Here is a 22790-nt window from a genome sequence, read left to right on the forward strand (position 1 = left end):
AAAAGCTGCATTTTCAAAGCAAAACGTGATTTTCAAAAATTTTCTATCGTTATCCTTCAATTTTTAAATCACGAATTAAAACTGCTCGAAATCGCTACAATGACAGTTCGCCCATATACCAACTGTCATTGTAGCGATTTTTATTCTTCATTTAAAAATCAAAGGACAATAATATAAAATTTTAAAAAAATCACGTTTTGCTCCGTTTTGCTTCGTTCAGCTGATATATGAAAATCTGAAATCCGTGTATAGCTAAACAACCCAATTTACACTTTTAAATCACTTCACTTTTTAATTCTATCACTTTCACTTATCACTTTTACGATATGCAAATACGAAAGTTCGACGCTGAATTAGCGTCATCATCAGTGCTTACGTGGACTGTCAAAAGTCCGGCGCTAAAACGCTGACTTAGCGTCGTCATCAATGCTTACGTGGACTTCTGACAGTCCACGTAAGCACTGATGATGACGCTAAGTCAGCATCGAAATACATATTTGCATATCGTAAAAGTGATAAATGAAAGTGATAGAATTGAAAAGTGAAATGATTCAAAAATGTAAATTAGAGTTTTGTTGGGTTTCCGGAAACGACGATCTGCAATGGACCAAATATTCTCTTTGCGTCGAATCCTCGACAAGTTCAGAGAAGTAAACTTGCAGGCTTACCATCAGTTTCGAGACTTCAAGGCGACATACGATACAGTTAAGCGCAACGAGTTATGCCAGGTTATGCTTTGATTTGTAGAACCCCTTGACGGTTTCTCATCATGCGTCGAGCTGTACGAAGCATACCAACACGCAAATATCAGCGAACTGATAAAATACGGCAGACTACAGTGTGCTGGCCACGTGGCACGAATGTTGGAGGAGCGACCAGCAAAGATAGTATTCAGTAGAGAGCCCGACAGAGGTCGGCGACTCCGTGGTAGACCCCATACTCGTTGGACGTGTGGTGTGAATGAGGACGCCCGATCGGCGGTACTTAGAGTTCGGCAGTCGCCAGAGACCTGTTGCCATAAAAATAAAGTAGGTACCGTAAAGTATAGGCTTCAACAATCTTCAAGGCAAAAACGAGTGGACTTTACTATCTTTAAAGGTTAATGCGTGGTTACTAGTTTTATTCGAGAACTTTGTAAGACGATGAAATTCCTGTTTTTCTGTATGTGGATGGGTTATTGATTTTGGGACGAAAATTTCTATACATTGCCTAATAACCCAAAAAATAGAACTTCGATCAGGATCAGGAACATAAAATACATCTTTAATATATAACTTTTGATCTGATCGCCCAATACATTCAGTAAAACCTACAACTTGTGTATAAATTCATTCGATCAAACCTCCTATCACTGAACTTACACAAAGCTGCGCACACCCAACTCGTTAAAGCATTCCGGAGCTTCCGGTCATTCAAATTAATACAGATGAAACTCGTAGAGTAGGCAAATTAAAATATCTAGGACTTAACTTGGATAGTGTCCTGAACTGGGAGCAATACATCCTGCACACCACAGCTAAACTAGGAGCCTGTGTGTAAAATTCCGAAAAATACCACCGTTTGTACCAATGGAATGGATCATAAATATGTACTAGTCTCTGTTTGGGGGAACGCTTGCATGTCCAGGCTACGGAATTTTTAGGTTCTACAGAATCGTTGCTTGAAAACTATCGTCAAAAACTGCATCTCTATCCAACGGAACAACTGTACAACGATTTGTAGGACTCGTTTCTACCTATTCGGGGACTACATTTGTTGCAGACATTAACACACATGCACAATATCGTAACAAATCCAGCCAGTCATCACAACATGATAATTAGGTACAAGGAATTTCCAGGAGAACAACGAGAACTTTCACAACAACTCGTTTGTCTAGACCGAATACGGAGCAAGATAAAAAGCGCTTCGACTATAGAGGTTGTGAACTGTACAATGAATTACCAGCAGCAAACAAACAACAACAAATGGCCATCCTGTTCAAGAGGGACTTAAAGTAACACCTCGAACTCAATATCTACGCATCATCTATTAACATAGGAATCGGGCCTGATGGTCGAATGGAACATCGCTTTCAAACAGCGCACGTCTTCTGTTGATAAACGTCAACTGCTCTAGACGAATGCATTGTTCCAAAGCCCGCTACTACACGGACAATCGCCAAGTCATCTGCCTTTCAATGCTTCGTTCCCATCAACTAGTCAAATGGTCAACTAGATAGATTGCCACCTCTCGTACACCGTGGTCAATTGTTTCGTAGTGAAAACATCAGGCTTGATGGTCGAGCGGAACATTAGTTTACGTCAGAGAGTTATGAATTGAATTGTATGAGATTAAGTAAGTACGCTTTCTTCAAAGAGATCCTTATCTCACTGGAAGCTGCTATAAATAATTAAATAAATAATATCAATCATTTGTCCTTTTTTCTTCCTTTTTCGAATCTGCGTGACTTATCACAATGCCAAATTGAGTCTCGCATGACCTAACCAAACTAAACACTAGCGGGGTCGGTAGAGCCTAATCTAGGTTTCGACTAACCCTAGCATTACTAATAAATCCTTGAGACTAACATCAATCCATTGCACTCATAGACATAAAATGGCATTACTAACTTTTTTCACTTTTCATACTTTTACTTTATCATAAATCTTAATCATCTTGCTATTTTCGCACTTCCTAAATCATCTTCCACCCAAAACTTAATTCCTTAATTCGCACTTCCTAAAACATCTTCCACTCAAAACTTAATTCCATTTTACCTATACTATATTATTACTAATGCTTGAATTCATTTTTTTTACCTTTGCATGTGAGAACGAGATTCAACTAACTATTTCCAAAAATGGAAGTTTTGATATAAAATGAAGGTGCTATGCTTGTTAGAATACCGAGAGATGGATATTGCCTTTTTTCGGTTATCTGTCACCAATCCTATAGTACAGGAATAAAACCTAAAAGACATTTATGAGGAAGTTATCGAAATGAGAAGAAATATCGTCGGCTGAATCGGATACAGAGATGCAAGGTCAATCATTTCTCCAAAAATTAGAAAGCAGCAACGAATGGGATGTAGAGCAAGCATTGCTGCGGCTTCGAGGTTAACAGTTGCCTGGACATGAAGGTAAAAGGTAAGAATTATTTTATTCATGCCCATTCATTTTAATACACTATTTATAACCATTTCCCAGACAAAATTGCGTGATTGGTCAGAACGACGATGGATAGAGGGATGTGTATAGCAGGGGCGACTCGTGGCTGTTGAATCCACCTGTTCAACTAGAAACTCTGAAAATCAGAGTTTGGAGAAGTAACTACAATTTTATCCGCGAATAAAAGCAAGTAATTCCCTTTGTTACTAATAAAAAATAAAACTAAAAAATAAGAAAATAACAGCATGAATTTGGATTTCAGATTCATTTTTTGCCTGGCGTCCCCATGTGCATTGCACAGGTTGCACCTATGGACGAGTCGCCCCTGGTGTATAGTGTGAGTTTCGGGGACGCTCTCGAGTCCTTTCAAATCTCGAAGAGGGTTGCGGCAGGGTGATGTGTTTTTTATGTCTGCTTTTTAACACTGCCATGGAAGGTGTTATTAGAAGAGTGCGGATAGAGACGAGTGGTACAATCTTCAGGAAGTCCGGCAACTTTGAGACGTTGACGAAAACGTACAGCACACTTAAGGCAGAGGCCAATCGAGTCGGACTAGTCATAAACACGTCGAAGACAAAATCATGAAAAGTAGAGGCTGGAAGGAAAACTCTGTTGGCCTCCCACCACGAATTCTAATTGACGGTGACGAAATCGACGTGGTAGATGAGTTTGTGAATTTGGGTTCACTAGTGACCGTCGACAGAAAGGTAAAAATACTCATTATGGCCGAATATCGCGCTTACTTTGGACTGCGGAAAACGCTTCGATCGAACAAAACTGGCTATCAACAAAACACTTTTTTTTTTTTTATTCTCGCTTATTTTCCGTCGGTCTAGTTCCGCCACTGTTGTGGCCAATCACCGACGCCCAGGGAGGCGACTCCACACCCAGGACCCTAACTCACGACCCGTTTATTAACGGACCGGCGCCAACGGCTTTACTTCCTCATGCGGTGGAAGGCGTGATCCCAGAGATTTTTCGCCTCAGAAAATCTCCCGGTGTCGGCTAGGATTGAATCTAGACCAGTTGGGTTGGTTGTGAGTGGATCACGCCACCTCACAACCATCGACACCTATGTCGGCGGTGGGATTCGAACCCAGGCGTCGAGCGTGGTTGGCGGAGACGTTACCAACCACACTAGGCCCCCGCTCCATCAAAACACTTATTAGACCGGTCTCTACGGCCACGAAACATGCACCTTGCTTGTGGACGACCAGCGTGTTCTTGAGGTTTTCGAACGGAAGGTGCTGCGTACGATCTACGGTGGGGTGCAGATGGAAGCTGAAACATGGAGACGACCCTCGGGGTACCCACCATAGTCCATACGACTAAAATCGGAAGGCTACGGTCGGATGAAAGCCTAGTCAAAATGGTTCTGGATAGCGACCCAATAGAAACACATCGTCGTGGCCTTCATTTGATTGGTAAGTACGTATCTATTATCATTTTGACGTAGGATTACGTCTTTGTTTTCTATACTGGAGTACATTCTGTAAAATTGGAAAGGAAACTGGTAAATGCTTCGTCAGATTTCAAACGGTAATAGCAGCATAACCACATGATGGATAACAGTAACCAATATGTTGTTGGATAGATAAAATGTTGGACAATTTTGTAGTACACTAATTATCATTATTTCACCGCTCCGGAGTAAAAATTGATAAATCGTTTCAAGGACGAATTTCCGCGGACAATGGACCAATCATGTACGAGCATGCCTAGCACATACGACATGAGTAGACACCAACCATTTACTGTGATTTTCTTTCAGTATAAAAAATGACAGTTTTCCCGTCCTAGCAGGTCAATTTGTTCGCTTCCATGAATGTGAACAAATTTTATGTTTTGAAAGGTTTTTCGAAAAGATTGAAACAACCCTCTTTTTTGAACATTGTTTAAACCTACTGTTAGAACGTAATAAAAACTGATGTCTTGAAGGAACACATGCTTTGAAGGTAATAGTACGGTACAGTATATGTGAAACAGAGCACAGCTGGTCTCTTGTCGTCGGGTTTTAATGGTTGCTTAGAAACGTTAGTACTTTTGCCGTAATGTGATGTTTTTTCTGGTCAAAACACATACCCTTCATTGGCATGATGTTTGTGAAGAAATTGAATCAAAATTTCCATCAAGCAATTGTTGTGTTACACATCTTGATTGAAAGCCAAACCACTGAACTTGAATCATGATTTAGACAAGATGAACGAAGTCCTTTTTTGAACATTACTTTGGCCAGTCTTCTACTACCTTAGTGGTGAATTGTTATTGAGGTTAGCAGGAAATTATACATAGTCGAAACCAGAAGTTAAAACTGCAAAATGCGCTTGCACTAGGCTTCTTGTTATTCCAGAAAGCCTAGGCGTGTTGACACACAACAACGATAACGATACGATACACAACAAAATTAATCATGGCAAACAAGGTGGATGGATTACTTTTACTTTCGAAACACCGAAAAGCTAAATGCTTACATTCCGCAGTCAGGATTTCTGTTTCTCAACCTACTTTATTTAGTACCTGCTTAAAAATGTCAAGTCGGAACAAAAACTTAAACAAAAATTATGCAAAAAACTAGACAGTCGTTTCCACATATTGGAACTCTATCACGACTTGTTCACAATAAGAGGGCTAGATTTCGGACTATCAAAACAGCCACTTCCGGTTGTCGGAAACTTTATTGAAATTATTATAAAATGAAGATAAAGTTTTACAGCAAATGAAGTACTACGAACTGCGACTACTAAATGTTAACTGCAGAATGTTCAGTTTTTACCACATTCAAACTTCTGCGCTTTCGATCATATCATGCTTTTTTTTTTCTTCTTTTGAATTATTTGTTATTTTTTTTTTTGTATCATTTTCAAATTACTTTGTTACAACATAGATTTCATAGTAAAATATTCCATCCCTGCCGGGAGCAGGTTGTACAGTATAAAAAATAAATTGTGAGTACCATGATGGAAAAATAAAGAGAGAAACGCACATCTTAACCCTATTTACAGGAGCGCCAACCGCATGACCGCCTTTCGCCAACGATTGCATTCCTTGATCAGCTGCTGCTCCTCGTTGACGAGCAGCTCGTGCTGTCGATTCAATTGACTTGCCTCGTCTTCGAGTCTTTGCTCTCGATCCTTTCGGTTGATGCGGGATTTACGGGAAGCTTCGTTGTTCTTGTCACGCTGTTCGCGGTAGCGCATATCTGCTTCGCTTAGATGCTCATACTCGGAGCGATCCCGAATCGAGCTGGCTGTCTTCGGGGGTCGTCCACGGCGTTTAGCCGGTCGTACCGACGAGGAAGCTTCAGACGCGTTATCTCCGCACACCGAGGAGGTGGTCGATGAAGTAGCGCTTTTGAAACGGAATCGTTTGGTGTTGTTAGTGGATTCCGTCAGCTGATCGATATCATCAATCGTAAACGTTGGCAGCTTACGCTTCGCCGGGTTGAAGAGATCGCTGAGTGTTGCATTGCAAATGGTGGACTGTGGCTTAGCTTCGACCGGTGGAGCATCAGTTACTGGCTTAACGACGGCAGCGGCTTCCGGGAATGAAACCGTTGGCTTTTCCTCGATTGGAGATTTTTCTATGACTTCGTAGTCCTGTGAAGGGAGAGGGATTATTATATGACAAGATAGAATAGCCGGTTGATGACCTACCGTTCCAGAATTGATGTAGGCTAAAAGATCGAATTCATCCTCCTGTTTCAAAACCTCGGCCTCCAAATCGAGTATTTCGTTCGTTAGCTCCGGGGTGTTCATTACCATCTGCGTTGTGGTAAGCATGGCCGTGCCATTCGCAGTGTGCACGTCGACTGACGCCACTGGGTTGATGATCTTGAGTTTTAACTCAGGAATACGTCGACGAGTGTTGGACATTTTGTTGTTGATTCGTTGGAACAGTTTCCGCCGCACAATTGGCGGCTTCTGGGGCGTCGATGCTTGTTGCTCTCTCGGTTTGAAAGGTTGCAATAGATTTTCTTCCTTCACCATAGGTTTGTTCGATAAATAGTGGCTAGCGCCACTGTCAAATGGTAGCTTAATAGTATAATTGTGTTCTAGTTGCGTTTGCGTTTTAATAACATGAAAAGTTTCGTCTCCACTGGAGATGGTATACAGTGCAGCTTGCGGCCTCGCAGCTGCAACTGTTATGTTTTGCTTATGCTCATTCTGCTTCAAGTTTTCTCGCTTTCCTAAATCATCATCATCGCAAGCATCACTGAAGAAAGAGTTGACAATTGAAGGTTGTATCTCGAACATGGTATTCGCAACGGAAGATGTCCTTTCGTTGTCCAAGGTGTCGCTGGCAACATTAGTGTTGTTAGTCAGCGCATCAGGGAAAATGGATTCCTTCTCTAGGGATAGAAGAAAGCTGGGCGATACGACATCGGCTCCATTGGAAGAGTCGACTTTTACGGAAACAAGATTGTTCGACTTACAATAGAAGGAATTTGAAAGTTGTTCGATTTCCTCGTGAAGGGGAATGCTATAATCGTCCCCCTCGCTGCTGTCGACAATTGTGTTGAAATCGATGCAAGTTTCCAATTCGTCAGTTTGTTTCCGTTCCGCATCACCCGAAATGCTGGCCGGAGAAGCCACACCAATACTGTCGAGAGGTGTATTGATGTAGCTCTCGGGACTGAGAAGAACCTCGTCCAGACGCGATTCAAGATCCCAAGACATAATGGGTTTTCTACGAACTGATGGTGGGGGGGTTATTGGACTAATGACGTTGCTATATTCCAGTTCGAACGGCTGCACCTCCATTTTGTCATGCATGCTGTCGCTGCTGCTGCTGTTGTTGTTGCAATCTTTCTCGTTTCTCTTAGTGATGCTGTTGCTGCTGGTACTAAATACGACGTTTGTTGGGTTAACTTTCGCTTCGGTTGTTCCGAGCTGATCGAAACTGCTATACTCAAAACTGCAGACGTTCTCTGGTCCTGGGGTATTGAGCTGTTCACCTATTATAACGCTTTCGTTGCTGTAGCCACTCGGCAAGGGCTCCGTAGCGACCATGAACATGCTGCAATTTTGCCACCGGCTCAGAGGCGACGACGACAAATCGGCTTCTATTTCCGCCCAGATAGGCTCTCCGAACGCGCCGAAGTTCACCGCGCTGCTCGGAATCGTCAAGATCTGCTGCGCTTGCTGCTTCTGATAGATTTGCGTGTTGGAGCTTGTTCCTGTACTGTTGTCCTGTTGCTGCGCTTGGTTTTCGCACACGAATGTAGATTCGTTTCGTCGATGATGGGTTAGTTGCTGCTGCTTCTGTTGCTCTATATCGCTGTACGATGTCGTGGACAAGCTGAATCTCTCGCCATGAAGGGGACTCGCTTGCGTTTCCAGTTGCCTTTGCCATCGTGAAAGAGACTACCGGAGGAGAAAAAAGAACAAAAAGGCAGGGTGGTTAGGTTCCATCGTTCCTTTTTGTACCCTGCTGGTGGGGGCGGACACACTTACAATTAGTTCTCCGTTGAGTTGTATTGAAATTTTAACGCTTTAGCTTCACCAATGGATGAGCTGAGAGTTTTGGGCCCCCAACCTGGAAAAGAAGTAAACGAATGTAGTTAGTAGTAGTTTGCCTGAGTCATACAATACTGTTTTCGTTTATCATTAGCAAACTAATACTCAATTTTTAAGTTGAAAATACAAAATAATAAAATAAATCTCTCGGCAATTTTTGAAGATGTTAATTATTTCGAATAATTCAAGTTTGCCTACTCGAAGACTCTCAATTAGAGTAGGGATGAACCGGTTCGTAGAAAAGAGCGAAAGAACGAACGGCTCACGAAAAAGAGCCACGGTTCTTTGAGCGCACCAGAACTGATGGATTCGCGCAAACCGTTTCACCCACCCTTAGGGAGATACTATTCATAGGCTTTGGTAAAAATCGCTCGTAAAACTTTGCGATGCGCAGTTCTTCTGTTTTCTACTGTGTCACTGTGACCAGTCGTTTTACGGTAGTACTAGTAGCCAACTATAGCGTAGCAGAGATATGCTTGTTATACAAATGTAGTTGTACTGCTCTCGATTTTTTCCCAACTTTTTGATTGTATTTTACTAACACTATCTTTCTATTTTGTTTTTTTTTGTACCCGTTTGGGTCGACAAAATAAATAATTATTGATAAGTTTCATATTAGTTCGTGAACACTCGACAAAGATAAAACCTGAACAGTCAGTCGGCGTTGGTTTTAAATTGTACGATGGGATGTGGGCTCTTATCTTCCTTTGCTCAGTTGTTAACATCGATCAAGCAAGCACGCCTATATTATAGGCACACACTAGGCCGCCATCCATCACTGATAAAGTCGGTGATATCACCGGTACCTGTTTGCTCGTTATCTTTGTTTGCTCTAACTGTGATGTGATTTCCCTTTCGATTTTTCAATTATAGATAACCTGTGGTTACAACTTCCATTATTGCCGCAACGATATTTTAAATCGAATAACCTCAACATGCAGACTAAGTTATTCCGCAGATTAACATCTGCTAATTGTGTACTAGCTCTAGTACATTTCGTGTGACGTCAGCATATTTACTTTGCCAATTCTACAATAGTAGCAAAAAATGTAAATGCTGCTCAAATCAGCTGCCGGCAAACACTTATGGTTGCATAATAGTTGTGTTTTCTAAAACGATTTACTAAGCATGTATTTACTCTGACTCTAGTACACCCTGTATGACGTCAGCATATTTGTCTTTCCATAAAAACTAATAATATCGAAGTTACCGGTTTATCGAGAACTATGATTACATAATTATGTTCGTACAGAGTTATTTCCCACTTTTGTAGAAAGGAAATTATATTCTGTAAAACAGTCCCCGATATTTAGATAATCAATCAAAACTGACGCAGTTAAACGTATACGAAACGATGACTAATGGTGAAAGCGCGAACTCCTAAGTCCACAATAGCTTAGCAACGGTTAGCAGATGCTTCCATCCAAGCTGGCCAGCCAGCTAACCAAGGTGTGAAATAGTCGAGCTGTTTATTCGCGGAGGGTTTTTTGACCTATGAGATCATGTTAGCTTAATTCCTCTGCAAATTGTACTGCGTAAAGGAATCGAATGCAACGAAATGGCAATGACCTTCACTCAAATTAGTATTTGGTTTCCACGTGTCGCATATATCTATCTGTATTGCTGCTGGTAAATGGAGCTAAATTGCGTCGTTTCTGTTGCGATTTTCGTTCTGTGGAGATATGGTCCAAACGAAAACTACTGCGTACTAGGAATGGTTCGTTATTTGATTATTCATTAGTGGTAGCACAAAATATATATCACATGGGTTGGCCGTATCATCTGACTCGATCGATATAGCTTTGCTGCTGCAAACGTAAATTAGTGGGAAATTCCCGCACAAAGTGGAACGTGATTAAACCTGTTCGTTCATGTTGAGCCTCGTATTTTCACGTTTGACTTTTGCACGAACATGTTATATCAACCTAACATTTATACATATTGTTGATAAATTTATTTTTTTATACATACTCAACGAAATTCCTGGCTGGATCTCTCGTTTTAGTTTTGTAGCTGTTCCCTTTTCTTGAAACCAACTTTTCTATCCTTCAACGAACAACACCTACAGGCTCGGCAACGAATAAACAAAAACTAAACCTTTCAATGGGTCAAGGTTTTTTTTTAACTTTCAGACTTCAACAGAACTTTTTTCTTGTATTATTTTCAACAACCCACACACTTTCTAGAAGGTACTTCCTCTGTATACGACAAAAATAAATACGACCGCTCACAACAATCGCTTGACTGTGAATGAAGCGGCACACAGGCATGAATGGAGTCCGTAGCGGCCTATACGCTGTACTCTAGTACAGCGGGCCATTTTCAGAAATATTTTTAGTTGTGCAACATCTACGTGCTGTGATTGGCCATCGCGATGATATCATCGCCGGCTGCTGATTGGCCGACGGCAAGGGAGCTCGCTTGAAAACGCCCCGCATGCTATGAATTTATCCTATGTGAAGGCGCAAATTCTGCTACTACAAAGCTGTGCGATTGTAGTAGCAGAAAATTTATGTTTAACAGGTTTACTGCCTTAAAACTAACCAATAAAGCTAAACAACACTGTGGCTTTATCGCAGAATAAAGTCTAAACAATCACTTTTGTTAACAGTAACTTTAAACTTGACCTTTTGTTAGTATAATTACTGATAATTCAGACGTTTCACTAACCACCTTGTCTTAAATTTTTTTTTCAAAGACAGTCACCACCAGTCGGGAATCTCGCCATGTTTATTTTCGTTTCCGAGATTTTGACAGCAAAAATAAAAACAAAACATTCAAATACAGTACTTCCACTTTCCAGCTGTTAAGTTTTCGTCGTTAGAGTCTAGAGAGCTGTTCTAATGAATTACATTTCTGAAAAATACTAAAATACGTATATTTTAAAACGTTTTTAGTAGTGTTGTTTTAAAACAACATTGCGCATTTAAGGGTTAAGCTATCAGCTAAATGATTCACGCACCACCCAGTGGTTTGTATGGATTAGCAAAACTTACATTCTATTGACGATGCCATGCATATTAAACTGCTGAAAGTCGCGCAAGCGATCCATGGGAAGATCCGTATAAGTTCTCGTACCAGTAACAGTAGTAAAGCAGCAACAACCCTTCGAACAAAACATTCGCTTAGGCGAGCCCTTATTGAGCTTTCGATTGTTTTTGTGCTTGATAATAATGGAAGCGACGATTTGCTTGCGTTTAATAATAGTGCAGAAACCGCTGCCAGTAGCTCGCATGATAATCACTTTCTGGTAGAACTGCACGAGCAGAAAAGTCAACTGTTTTGTCTATATAGAATCACTTCCGACTTAAGCGTTTATACACGTTTTAGCACACCGGTCCTCTCGCGTTCGATATCCTTACGTAAAACTCCCTACTTAATTATAGTCTGCAGTGACCACTAATGGTCCACTTCACAGTTTACACTAATATATGTGCCTGAAAATAGGCGGTTGGCTCCTTCAAACACAAATGGTAAAAAAAATATAATTCACTTTTTCATATATTATTCTGATTGTGCTTCGGAATTTTCTTCCATACTTTGAACTTGTTTATTTTCTTCTCGAATACTGCAATAGTGCAAACTTGCAAGAATTTGAGCCTCTTTAACTTGAGCTTTTCTTTACAAAATCTTCAGTTATCTTTTATCAAACACGTTAAGATGAATCTTAGCAGCCAAAGTAGCAATCGTTCGTCTGTCTTCGTTTGTAGTTGGAATAAAAGTGATGAAATTTCGTTCGAGTAATCATCATGTGCGCCGTCCGAGAGAGTAACTTTTTTCTACACAGACTCCTCTCACCGCTTGTTGTTTTTGTTGTTGCTTTGGAGGCGCACAGTGTCGTGATGAGTAGCTCTTCTTTCCACACCGTTCTGCGGGTATAGAATCCGCCCATAAATGAACGGTATGCGCCTTTTCGCTCGCCCTGATGTAAAATCGTTTTGAAAAACAAAATCTCATTCATGATACTACGGCAGCATACAGCATCTAGTACTGCGCACAAACACATTTTCGGGCACACTGATAAAAACCTGTATTCTCAAAAACATCTCTGCACTGAAAAAACTGCGCACTCTCCATCCAAGTGTTTCATCAATTGGATATGAAAATGACTCCGCATTGTTATTAGAAGAATTTTTTTTATCGAATTCAATCATTTTTCACTTTCGTTTCAAGTTGTCGCACACATCAACTTACATCCATGAGCCGCACTTCATTTATGTATGATTCCAACATCCCTTTCAAGTGAATTGCACTTGAATCTGCCCCACTGTTTCATCAAAGTGATTATCATGTGCGAAACACTTTCAGTTGATTTGTTTTGTTTTTATGTGTCAAATGAAGTGCCGTTTGTGCTGAAAAGTAGAAGTATGGCGACAGATGAAAAGTCAGCGAGTGTCATACGGCTTAGAAGTTCGACGATTTTCCGGACTACATCTGTAAGTTTTTGCAAGGTAAGTGATTTACGTCACGTAAATAAATCGAATTCTAATTTTATTTCGTTCTTTCAGCACGAGATCACAAAGATTCTGTAGAAAGCATCTTTACGCTAGAGGCATGTATTTGTTTACTAAAACATCAGTTAATTAAATTCTTTGTTTGCTTTACAGGCTTCTTCAACAAAGAACTAAAGTTTATATTTTGTGATGAATTGTTATTGTAATAAATTAATTTTAAATTTTATAAATAAAACAAAGATTACATTATATCATTTCCATGTAAAACTGTTTTCATTTTATAATCGAATAAAAATCATTCGAAGCTCGGTAAACATTCATTTAAGATTCAAAATCCAAACACTTTATGTCTATATGTCATAACACGAGAATTAAAAGTGTTTTCCTTTTGAAAATGAGGTGTTGCACGATAAATAATTCTAAAGTGTTTTGCATATGAATTCTATATGTTTTGACCAGTAGGGCGAAATCAAGTGCAAACCACTTTATAATGTCGTGTCGATTTCTTTCAGTGTAGTCCTAGTATTTCTACACTGAAAGAAATCGACACGACATTATAAAGTGTTTTGCCCTTGAATTCGCCCTACTGGTCAAAACATATAGAATTCATATGCGAAACACTTTAGAATTATTCATCGTGCAACACCTCATTTTCAAAAGGAAAACACTTTCAATTCTGATGTTATGACATATAGACATAAAGTGTTTGGATTTTAAATCTCAAATGAATGCTTACCGAGCTTCGAATGATTTTTATTCGGTTTTAAAATGAAAACAGTTTTACATGGATATGATTGCATATAATATTTTTTATTTATAAAATTAAAATTTCACTATAAAAATTCATCACCAAATATAAACTATCCTTTTCTGTTGAAGAAGCCTGTAAAGCAAACAAAGATTTAAATTAGTTTAATTTAAATAATTGATGTTTTAGTAAACAAATACTTGCCTCTAGCGTAAAGATGTTTTCATCAGAATCTCTGTGATCTTGTGCTGGAAGTACGAAATAAGATTAGAATTTGATTCTTTTATGTGACATAAATCACTTACCTTCCAAAAATTTACAGATGTAGTCTGGAAAATCCTCAAACTTCTGAGCCGTATGACACTCGTTGACTTTTTATCTGTCGCCATTTTCCTACTTTTCAGCCCAAACGGCACATCATTTGACATATAAAAACAAAACAAATCAACTTAAAGTGTTTCGTACATGATAATCACTGTAATGAAACAGTGGGGCAGATTCATGTGCAATTCACTTGTAAGGGATGTTGGAATCATACGTAAATGAAAGTGTTTCGCACATGATTATCACTGTGATGAAACAGTGCGGCAGATTCAAGTGCAATTCACCTGAAAGGGATGTTGGAATCATACGTGAGTGGAGTGCGGCTCATGGATGTAAGTTGATGTGTGCGACAACTTGAAACGAAAGTGAAAAGTGATTGAATTCGATGAAAGAAATTCTACAAATAACAATGCAGAGTCATTTTCATATCCAATTGATGAAACACTTGGATGGAGCGTGCCCAGTTTTTTCAGTGTAGCTTATGGTGAGAGCGCCATTACTTGCTCTCTTTGAAATGCTTCGGGCATTTCATTTGAAAAAGCCGCGTTTTCTGAGCAAAACGTGATTTTAAAGAAATGTTCATCCTTTTTCTTCGATTTTCAAATGAAAATTAAAAAAACTGCTCGAAAGGTCTTAAATGGCATTTCGCCCATGTATGGTATATGGGAGAACTGTCATTTAAGACATTTCGAGCAAGTTTTTATTCTTCATGCAAAAATCGAAGGAAAACGATAAACAGTTTTTAAAATCACGTTTTGCTCAGAAAATTCAACTCTTCCAGCAGCAGATATATGAAAATTAGATGACCGTGTTAAACTTTTGGACCACATTGAATAATTAGCTATTCACCGATTTCTGATTCTAATATATCAGCTAAAAGAGTGTAATTTTCTGAACAAAACGTGATTTTTGAAATTTTATATCATTATCTTTCAATTTTTCAATGAAGAATAAAAATCACTCTAAATCGCTTGAATGACAGTTGGTACATGGACGAACCACATACATAAGACATACGTTACACTCAGGAAGAAATCTTCCAAAAATTTGATACAAAATGAACTAATCGAATGGTACCACACTCTGAATGAAATCACTGTTTGAGTTGTTTTTGAAGGCAGTGTAACTGCGCAGCCCAGCATTTATCTCGTTCTGACTCGAAAAATGCTGCATTGATTTTGTAAATAACTTTTTGACAGTTCCTTATGGGATTTTCTTTGGGGCTCGATAAAGCCGAGAAAAAGGAAATTATTCATTATTTATCGAGCAGCTTGACAGCACGAGGTACGGAGTACTATGGGGCAACGTGTATCAGAAAAAAACGCCAGTGTTACGTATGTCTTATGTATGTGGGCGAGCTGTCATCGTAGCGACTTCGAGCAGTTCTAATTCGTGATTTAAAAAATTGAACAACGATAGAAAATTTTTGAAAATCACGTTTTGATTAGAAAATACAGCTCTTTCAGATGATATAAAAACTGATATAGCTAAACAACTTATTTTTTCTGTTTTATGGATTCTACAATAAATTTGAGTAGTGCATTCTATACTTAACGGAGAGTTCTACGTCGAAACTGCTTACATCTCTGACTGAACGCGATTATTCGAGTACCAACCTAACGGAATCATTTTTTACGTAGTGAAGTGACAGACAACCGAAGACAGACGGACAGGACAGCAATCGAAGTAATTTTCCAGGCAACAGAAATTATCAACTTTTTCGCTATACCTATCTCAGTTTTGGACAATTATTACCGTTAAGTGTTTGTTCGCTTTGTTCGTTAAACCGTACAGCTATTTATTATCATATTACAACTGTGGAAAGTGTATCCTGCGTCGGAAAGGTCCCGTTTCATACGGGATATTTTCAGCTCTCGGATCTAGACTGAAGAAGCTGGGCAGATCCAAACAGAAATCCACTAGAAAAGGTTGCACCACTACAAGTGAATTCCAAGAAGCAAAAGTATTTAAAATTGGTTTCGATCGTGCTGCTAGGAAAAGATTGAGTTTTTGGTTGTTTGTGATTAATCTAAACTTCCTGTTGTTGTTTTTGTGCGGTAGAAGACGTAGTCTGAAAGTTGTTCGGTTCACAGTGCAATAAAGATTTTTGTATGCTTCGGCAACCGAGATAAATACTAACTGGAAACTGAGGCGCAGTTCGAAATCATGCCAACGTTCGTCTAAAGTGTGTGACTATCCGCAACAGCTGTGCTTTATTCGTGCCACTCCGGATGTGGGTGGCCGCCGTCGGCTACCTGAGTAGTATGGTCCAGTCTGGCGTGAACTGAAGCAATCGTTGTATCGCCAGATTGGTATATGTTTCGAGCGGCGGAGAGAATAGCCTGTTAGCAAGAATGCGTATCGTTCTATTCATAGCCATGGGTCTGGCGTTATGTGAGTATGTTTTGCTTACTTTTTTTGCTTTGTGTATTGGGATTTATCAAACAGTTTAACGATCCGCTGTTAAAATGTTATTGAAACCGATGTCTTGAAGGAAAACATGCTGGCACAGGCAACAGTACTGCTCCAAGTATGAATAGAACGCTTTTCACTCGTCTATCAGTGCAGTGTAGTACTCGATATTTATTTGTGTGCAGCCAAGCCAAGTGAAGACTACATTGCCGCTGTCGATGCATAGTGTGGCGTGTTGGGCTAACGCGTAGGTATCGTGTTCCTACCTGGAAGACAATCGAATTGCCGTTTGAATTGTCTTCTTCTCTTTGATTCGTATCAGAAGGTGCAGCACCGTACTCTGTGCCGCCGGGGACAACAAAATTCTGTACGTGTTGGTAGAGGCAAATAGCAGGGTATATAAATTTGGTGCATTTACAGAAAAAAATCCTTGTTTATTTTTGAACTCTATACTCTGTTTCTCTCAGATTTATTTAAATAACTAAATATAGGGTTTTAAAAAGCAATACAATTATACTTGTATTTTTCAAATCAACTTTTCTGCATCAGCATCTGCAAGAAAATATTACCTTCTATAACCTTACTTGTAATTGAGCAGCACTATGCAAACATTAATTGCTGAGGGTAATGTTGTTCTTCGCTCTAGCTTTTTTGATATCTTGAAACTTAGAAAACTTTTCTCTGGTTCTGCTCACTGATGAAATGTTCAAATTCACCTGAATCAAATGTTAACATGTTCAAAAAATTCTATGTCAGTTTTAAAATTTCTGCAATATACATTTTCGACTAGAAACTGTAATTTTTAATCGTTACTTTTCCCGCTAACTTGTAAATGCAGGAAAATATTTCATGTGACATCTTTGCTTGGCAGTTGTGAGGTATAGACAGGTAAAACTAACGAGATGCTACTTTGGGATCGGTGAGTGAACCATCTTTTACAAGACAATTAAATATAGAAGATAGTTTACTTTCTACTAAATCGTACTTAATCGAAATCAATTAATTAAGAAGGTTGCTTTTTCGTGTATTTAAGAAAATTAGGGCTGGATTAGTGTTCATCAATGTTAAATGGAATACTTTTTTCCAAAATAGAGTGCTGCAAATAAATAATCAAAATACAGACCCCCGTTCGACTTTGCCAACACGCCAAAAAATTTTCTGTTGCCAAAATCGAACCATGCCAAAAATGAATGGATCTCTTTTCATGACTTTTTTTACTTTTTAAGTGGCCTATGACGACCTTAACAGAAGATATGGCCATTATTGGACTAGTTTCAGATTCGAATCGTAAGAGGTCTCGCTTGATAAATTTAAGCTCAATAATTTGGGAGTGACCGGAACTCAATGGTGACAGGTCCGCACTTGGCCTAAGACGACGTAGATACTTGATCTGACCACCCGAGTGATTAGAGACATAGTACGGTTTTTAGTACTGAGAATCAAAATACCTTTCTGTTGGAGGATTAAATTGGTAAAAAAAAACAAATAATTTCAAAAACATGAATTAACATAATCGCTCGTTTTTGGCACGTGCTCTTATCAAATATAGCATGTAGTCTCAAAATGAAATAATCAAAATTGTTTAAAATCTGTCCACGTGGTATGTGGATGGCCCCAAAGGTATTCATCAAAGATGAATCCGCTTAATAATAGGTTCCATACGGCTATGAGAAAGAAGTTTGTCAAACTTGGCATTTTTTGATACAGGAGTGTTGATTATATATGATGATAAAATGATAAAAATTTCTCGTTTTATATTGTTTAATATTTGTTTTTTTTTTTGGTTCGAGAGTGAATCTCCAGTTGAAACACACTATAGGTCAGGGCCTAAGACAAGACGCGACAGCTGGTCACCGTTACATTCAACCAATTTGAACCGGCTGCTGATTGGCTGAATCCAATAACGCAATCGTCACGTAGAAAATACAACGAGGTTACTTTTCACTGTAAAGCAGTGATGCTGGAGAGTCATAATTTAGCTATTATAATTGTTCATAAATAATGATGCAAAAGTATGCAAGGTACATGATATTACCGAGTAATGTATTTCACTGTTATAACTTTAAAAATGCATTGATTAATCGTATTTTACTATTTCGGTTGAAGTCCAAGAAACTAAGGAAGAAAAAATTTGGGTACCAAGAAACTTAGGAAGAAAAAATTTGATAGTAGATGCATGCTTTATTAAACATAAAATAATAAATAAAAATTGAGTATTATTCGCCTATATATTGTAATTTTAATTTGTTTTATTTTCATTGACCTGCAGAAGTTGTTAAAAATAATCATTCTGGCATCAACGGTATGGAACGTTCAAAAAAATTTCGACGGGGATGACGGCCGTTTCGAAAAGAAAAATAAGAAGCCAGCTGTCGCGTCTTGTCTTAGGTCAGGGCCAATAACCTTCGCTTCAAATTCAATTTTTTTACACGTCCATTGCCTCGGTAGTATGAATTGTGTAGAAACCAGGGCTGCCAAGTATACAGATTTTTCTGTATTATACAGATTTTTTGACCACGATACAGAATACAGAATTTTGATTTTTAATACAGATTTGTACAGAATTTTAGCAATCGTTTTTTTTTATTCTTGCTTATTTTCCGTCCGTCGATCTAGTTCCGCCACTGGTGGAGGCGACTGGGCATTCGACATTTGGCTAAGCGGGAGAGCTTTGGAACAAAAATACCGGATTCTATTGCCTTTCTAGCAAAAAAAAAACACGGTTATAGACCTGAATTTTCTTTTAGGAATTTTACCCAACCTTTTTACGGCTTCAGGCGAAGTTTAAGGTTGGATGCCAAGCCCAGTTACCCCAAAACAGAGCACTTGTAGGCACACGAACAAAATACAGAAAAATACAGATTTTTTTACGGGTGAATACAGATTTTTTAAAATAAAATCTGGCAGCTCTGGTAGAAACTAGCCTCTCGTTTTGACTGTTAATTTATAAATAATTCAGCAATCGGAATCACCGTACCAGAGAACCTCTAAGTGCAGTTCAGTAGTTTTTAGGGAGCAAACAGTACACTAAAGTCGCTTTTTACGCGAGGGATACGTGCCGCGTAAAAAAAACCGCGTAAATTCCGGAATCCGCGTAAAAAAAACGCGTAAACTCCGGAATCCGCGTAAAGAAACTTGCGTTAATTCTGCAATCCGAGTGACGAGAAACCGAAATCCGCGCAAAAAAAATACCGCGTGAATTCCGGAATCCGCGTTAAAAAACCCGTAAATTCCGGAATCCGCGTAAGAAAAAACCCGTAAATTCCGGAAACCGCGTAAGAAAAGCCGCGTAAAAAGCGACCTTAGTGTATATTACTTTTATAATGTAGAAAGAATTCGGTAAAAGGATATTAATTTATGATTTCTCATTTCTCATGTCCATAGTGGCCGTCGAGTTGGAAGCTTCATTAGCCGAGTCCAGTGGATTAACGTGTGAGACGTACGATTGCAAGGATGGCGATTGTACGGTAGGAACCGAATCTTGCGAGGAGGGCGATGCTGATAAGCCGGTTGGCTGTTTCGTAGTTTGGAGCACCAACAATGTCACGAGTATGTATTTTGTGTTGCTTTTGAGCTGTTGAATCAGCTTAAAGCCCTTCTAATCCGTTCCAGATGAAGTGAAGGTGACGATGAAAGGTTGCTTCCTAAATCCAACCGATTGCAACAACACCGAGTGCGTTGATACGTCCCTAGGCACTAAGAATAACCTGAACTATTGTTGCTGTCGGGCGAACATGTGCAACCGGGAGCACAAGTGGATCCCAGTAGTCACTAAACCTCCGGACGTGATTCACCAAGCTACTAATGAATCAAATATCTTTGTAATTGTTGCCTCGTTTATGACTTGTGTGATAATACTTGTTGGACTGGTATTCGCACTATTCTGGCGTCATCGGAAGCAGTCGATGTTCAACGAGATACCGACGGTAGATTTACATTTTACACAATGTAAATCATAAAATCTCTAAAATTATGCTATGCTTTCACAGATCGAACCGGAAATTACCAGCTCTTCCCCAAACATAGCGTTGAGGCCAATTCAGTTGATTGAAATCAAGGCTCGAGGTAGGTTCGGAGTTGTTTGGAAAGCTCAGCTGATGTCCCAGGAGGTTGCTGTTAAAATATTCCAGACGCAAGAAAAGCAATCTTGGATCACCGAACAGGAAATTTTTAAAGTAAGAAAGCACGTTCTTGTGATCAATCCTAATATCTAATACGCTTATTGTTACCCACAGTTGCCACGCATGAATCATCCCAACATTCTGCAGTTTATTGGTTGTGAAAAGCGGGTTGATCTAAGCACAGACTTTTGGCTGATCACAGCCTATTGCCAGCACGGGTCGTTGTGTGATTATCTCAAATCGCATACTGTCACCTGGCACGAGCTACGCATCATTGCCGAGAGTATGTCACGTGGACTGATGCATTTGCATGAGGAAATTCAAGGCAGTAAAACGGAGGGCCTGAAGCCGTCGATTGCACATCGCGATTTCAAGAGCAAGAATGTTCTGCTTAAGGACGACTTAACGGCTTGTATTGCTGATTTCGGACTGGCACTTATTTTTACACCTGGTAAGTAACGTGGGGTTGAGTTATGAGCTACGTATGTGATTTCATGCTCTATTGTAGGCAAACCTTGCGGAGACACTCACGGCCAAGTCGGAACGCGTCGTTATATGGCACCGGAGATTCTAGAAGGCGCAATCAATTTCACACGCGACGCATTTCTTCGAATTGACGTTTACGCCTGCGGTCTGGTACTGTGGGAGCTGGTTTCACGTTGCACGGCGCATGGTGGCGCCGTTGATGAATACCGACTACCGTTCGAAACCGAGCTTGGCTCGCACCCCACACTAGAGGAAATGCAGGAGAATGTCGTGACGAAAAAGTTGCGTCCGCGAATTTGCGACCATTGGAGGAATCACAATGTATGCCCGTTTTGGAAGCTTATCGAAACTTTTTTAACAATAATCATATTTTTTACCAGGGCCTCAACGCGCTGTGCGACACAATGGAGGAATGCTGGGATCATGACGCTGAGGCGCGTCTTTCCTCTTCGTGCGTGATGGAGCGAGTTTCCCACCACGGTCGTTATCAGCCGACTACGCCACTGCTTATAGAAACCAACACTACCAATGACCTGCCGCCGAAGGTTGTTTCCGAAAGTGTATAGAAAAACGAACGACAGCAGCGGCAAACAGCAGCGTTCTCCACTCTGCAGGGGGTGTGCAGGTATAGTGTTGGAAATCTGAGAGACGATATGATTTTTAATAGCTACTTGTCACTGACCCTGTTCTCTAGTACTCGATGCAGGTACTACAGCGATAAGTTTATCAGTTTGAATTTTAAAACAGACACAAGCGTTCTTCCTAGGTCGACGATAGTGAGATCAAATGTCCGGACTGAGCATAACCGCGAAGAAGTACATATGCAAACTTGTCGCTCAGGGATGCTATTTTAAGATGTAATGTTACAAGTCGCACTGCAGCAATTGTAATATTTGTTTGGAGTTTTTTTTAATTATATCAAACTTTCTAAGAGAAAAAAATCGTTTAGTATACAGAAGTTTGTTTTCTGGATAGAGGCCTTTGAAATCGCAAGCGATTAGCAGTAGCATAGTTTTGGACTGACGTGAATAAGTATCCAATGAGGACTAGAACAGATTATTGTAGTTTAAATTGTAACGAAGTGGTCGAATCAGCAGCACGATCTATCATTCGAGAAAAGCTAACAATTGAAAAAAAAAGCTTGTAAGCCGCATTATTTCAAATTAGATTTATTGATCGTATCATTTACTAAACAAACCAGTGTGTAAGGTAGGTTTTACACAACCACAAAGCGACTGCTGGTTGCGTAATAAGATATATTTTTATAAGAACTTTCCTCCAATATAGTACTTGTATGCCATGATTAGGTTATAATAAACTTATAATATATAATAGACGTACGTAGAAGTTACAGGTTAGATTTCTATTGTCTTATGTGAACGTCCGTTTTTATCTTGTTATAAATTAGTTGATACTCGGTCTGTTGCAGAACCTTTCGACAGTTAAAAACGAATTAGGTGCGTAATTGTCGTGCACAAGGGGTAAGCTTCCAGATCAGAGTTTATTAAGAGAGCTGACGGATAATCAGATTGTTAGGGCGCTCATGTTAAAAAAAAATAACTCGTGAACAGGAGAAATTA

General features: G+C 39.5%; 2 protein-coding genes and 1 long non-coding RNA gene across 7 annotated transcripts; 2 read left to right on the plus strand and 1 right to left on the minus strand.

Moving 5' to 3' along the window:
* Positions 1-512: 512 nt before the first annotated feature.
* Positions 513-3925, plus strand: LOC129721274 (uncharacterized). Its single transcript, XR_008727378.1, has 3 exons — positions 513-3128; positions 3189-3339; positions 3412-3925. It is a non-coding gene; the product is annotated as an uncharacterized LOC129721274 (long non-coding RNA).
* Positions 3926-4422: 497 nt separating this feature from the next.
* On the plus strand, positions 4423-22561 carry LOC129721268 (activin receptor type-2A). Of its 3 annotated transcripts, XR_008727377.1 has the most exons (8): positions 4423-4573; positions 19988-20152; positions 20216-20529; positions 20593-20778; positions 20839-21175; positions 21233-21531; positions 21591-21916; positions 21977-22561. XR_008727377.1 is itself a non-coding variant. In XM_055673631.1 (7 exons), the coding sequence occupies exons 1-7, from the start codon at positions 4438-4440 to the stop codon at positions 21774-21776; spliced, it is 1623 nt and encodes a 540-aa protein (XP_055529606.1). In that variant the 5' UTR covers positions 4423-4437; the 3' UTR covers positions 21777-22561. The 3 variants fall into 3 exon arrangements, 2 of the variants coding, with proteins under 2 accessions (XP_055529606.1, XP_055529621.1); XM_055673631.1 differs by having other exon boundaries at positions 21591-22561; XM_055673646.1 differs by lacking the exon at positions 4423-4573 and adding an exon at positions 15839-16585 and having other exon boundaries at positions 21591-22561.
* LOC129721255 (uncharacterized) lies at positions 5806-12380 on the minus strand. Of its 3 annotated transcripts, none has more exons than XM_055673610.1 (4): positions 11662-12380; positions 8603-8684; positions 6803-8512; positions 5806-6745 (listed from the first exon to the last, which is right to left on the minus strand). In XM_055673610.1, the coding sequence occupies exons 3-4, from the start codon at positions 8162-8164 to the stop codon at positions 6146-6148; spliced, it is 1962 nt and encodes a 653-aa protein (XP_055529585.1). In that variant the 5' UTR covers positions 8165-8512; positions 8603-8684; positions 11662-12380; the 3' UTR covers positions 5806-6145. The 3 variants fall into 3 exon arrangements, with proteins under 3 accessions (XP_055529585.1, XP_055529576.1, XP_055529594.1); XM_055673601.1 differs by lacking the exon at positions 11662-12380 and adding an exon at positions 10637-10933; XM_055673619.1 differs by lacking the exon at positions 11662-12380 and adding an exon at positions 8864-8988.
* Positions 22562-22790: the final 229 nt, after the last annotated feature.

The sequence above is a fragment of the Wyeomyia smithii genome, chromosome 1 (genome assembly GCF_029784165.1).
Source record: "Wyeomyia smithii strain HCP4-BCI-WySm-NY-G18 chromosome 1, ASM2978416v1, whole genome shotgun sequence".
Taxonomy (NCBI): Eukaryota; Metazoa; Arthropoda; class Insecta; order Diptera; family Culicidae; genus Wyeomyia; species Wyeomyia smithii.

Bases quoted from the DNA above. Each gene is read 5' to 3' on its own strand.
- LOC129721268 (XM_055673631.1), top strand. From the start codon at position 4,438: ATGGAGACGACCCTCGGGGTACCCACCATAGTCCATACGACTAAAATC. The intron at 4,574-19,987 runs GTAAGTACGTAT...TCATGTCCATAG, and splicing joins TCGTGGCCTTCATTTGATTG to TGGCCGTCGAGTTGGAAGCT. The intron at 20,153-20,215 runs GTATGTATTTTG...AATCCGTTCCAG, and splicing joins GAGCACCAACAATGTCACGA to ATGAAGTGAAGGTGACGATG.
- LOC129721255 (XM_055673610.1), bottom strand. From the start codon at position 8,164: ATGTTCATGGTCGCTACGGAGCCCTTGCCGAGTGGCTACAGCAACGAA. The intron at 6,746-6,802 runs GTAGGTCATCAA...CTCCCTTCACAG, and splicing joins CCTACATCAATTCTGGAACG to GACTACGAAGTCATAGAAAA.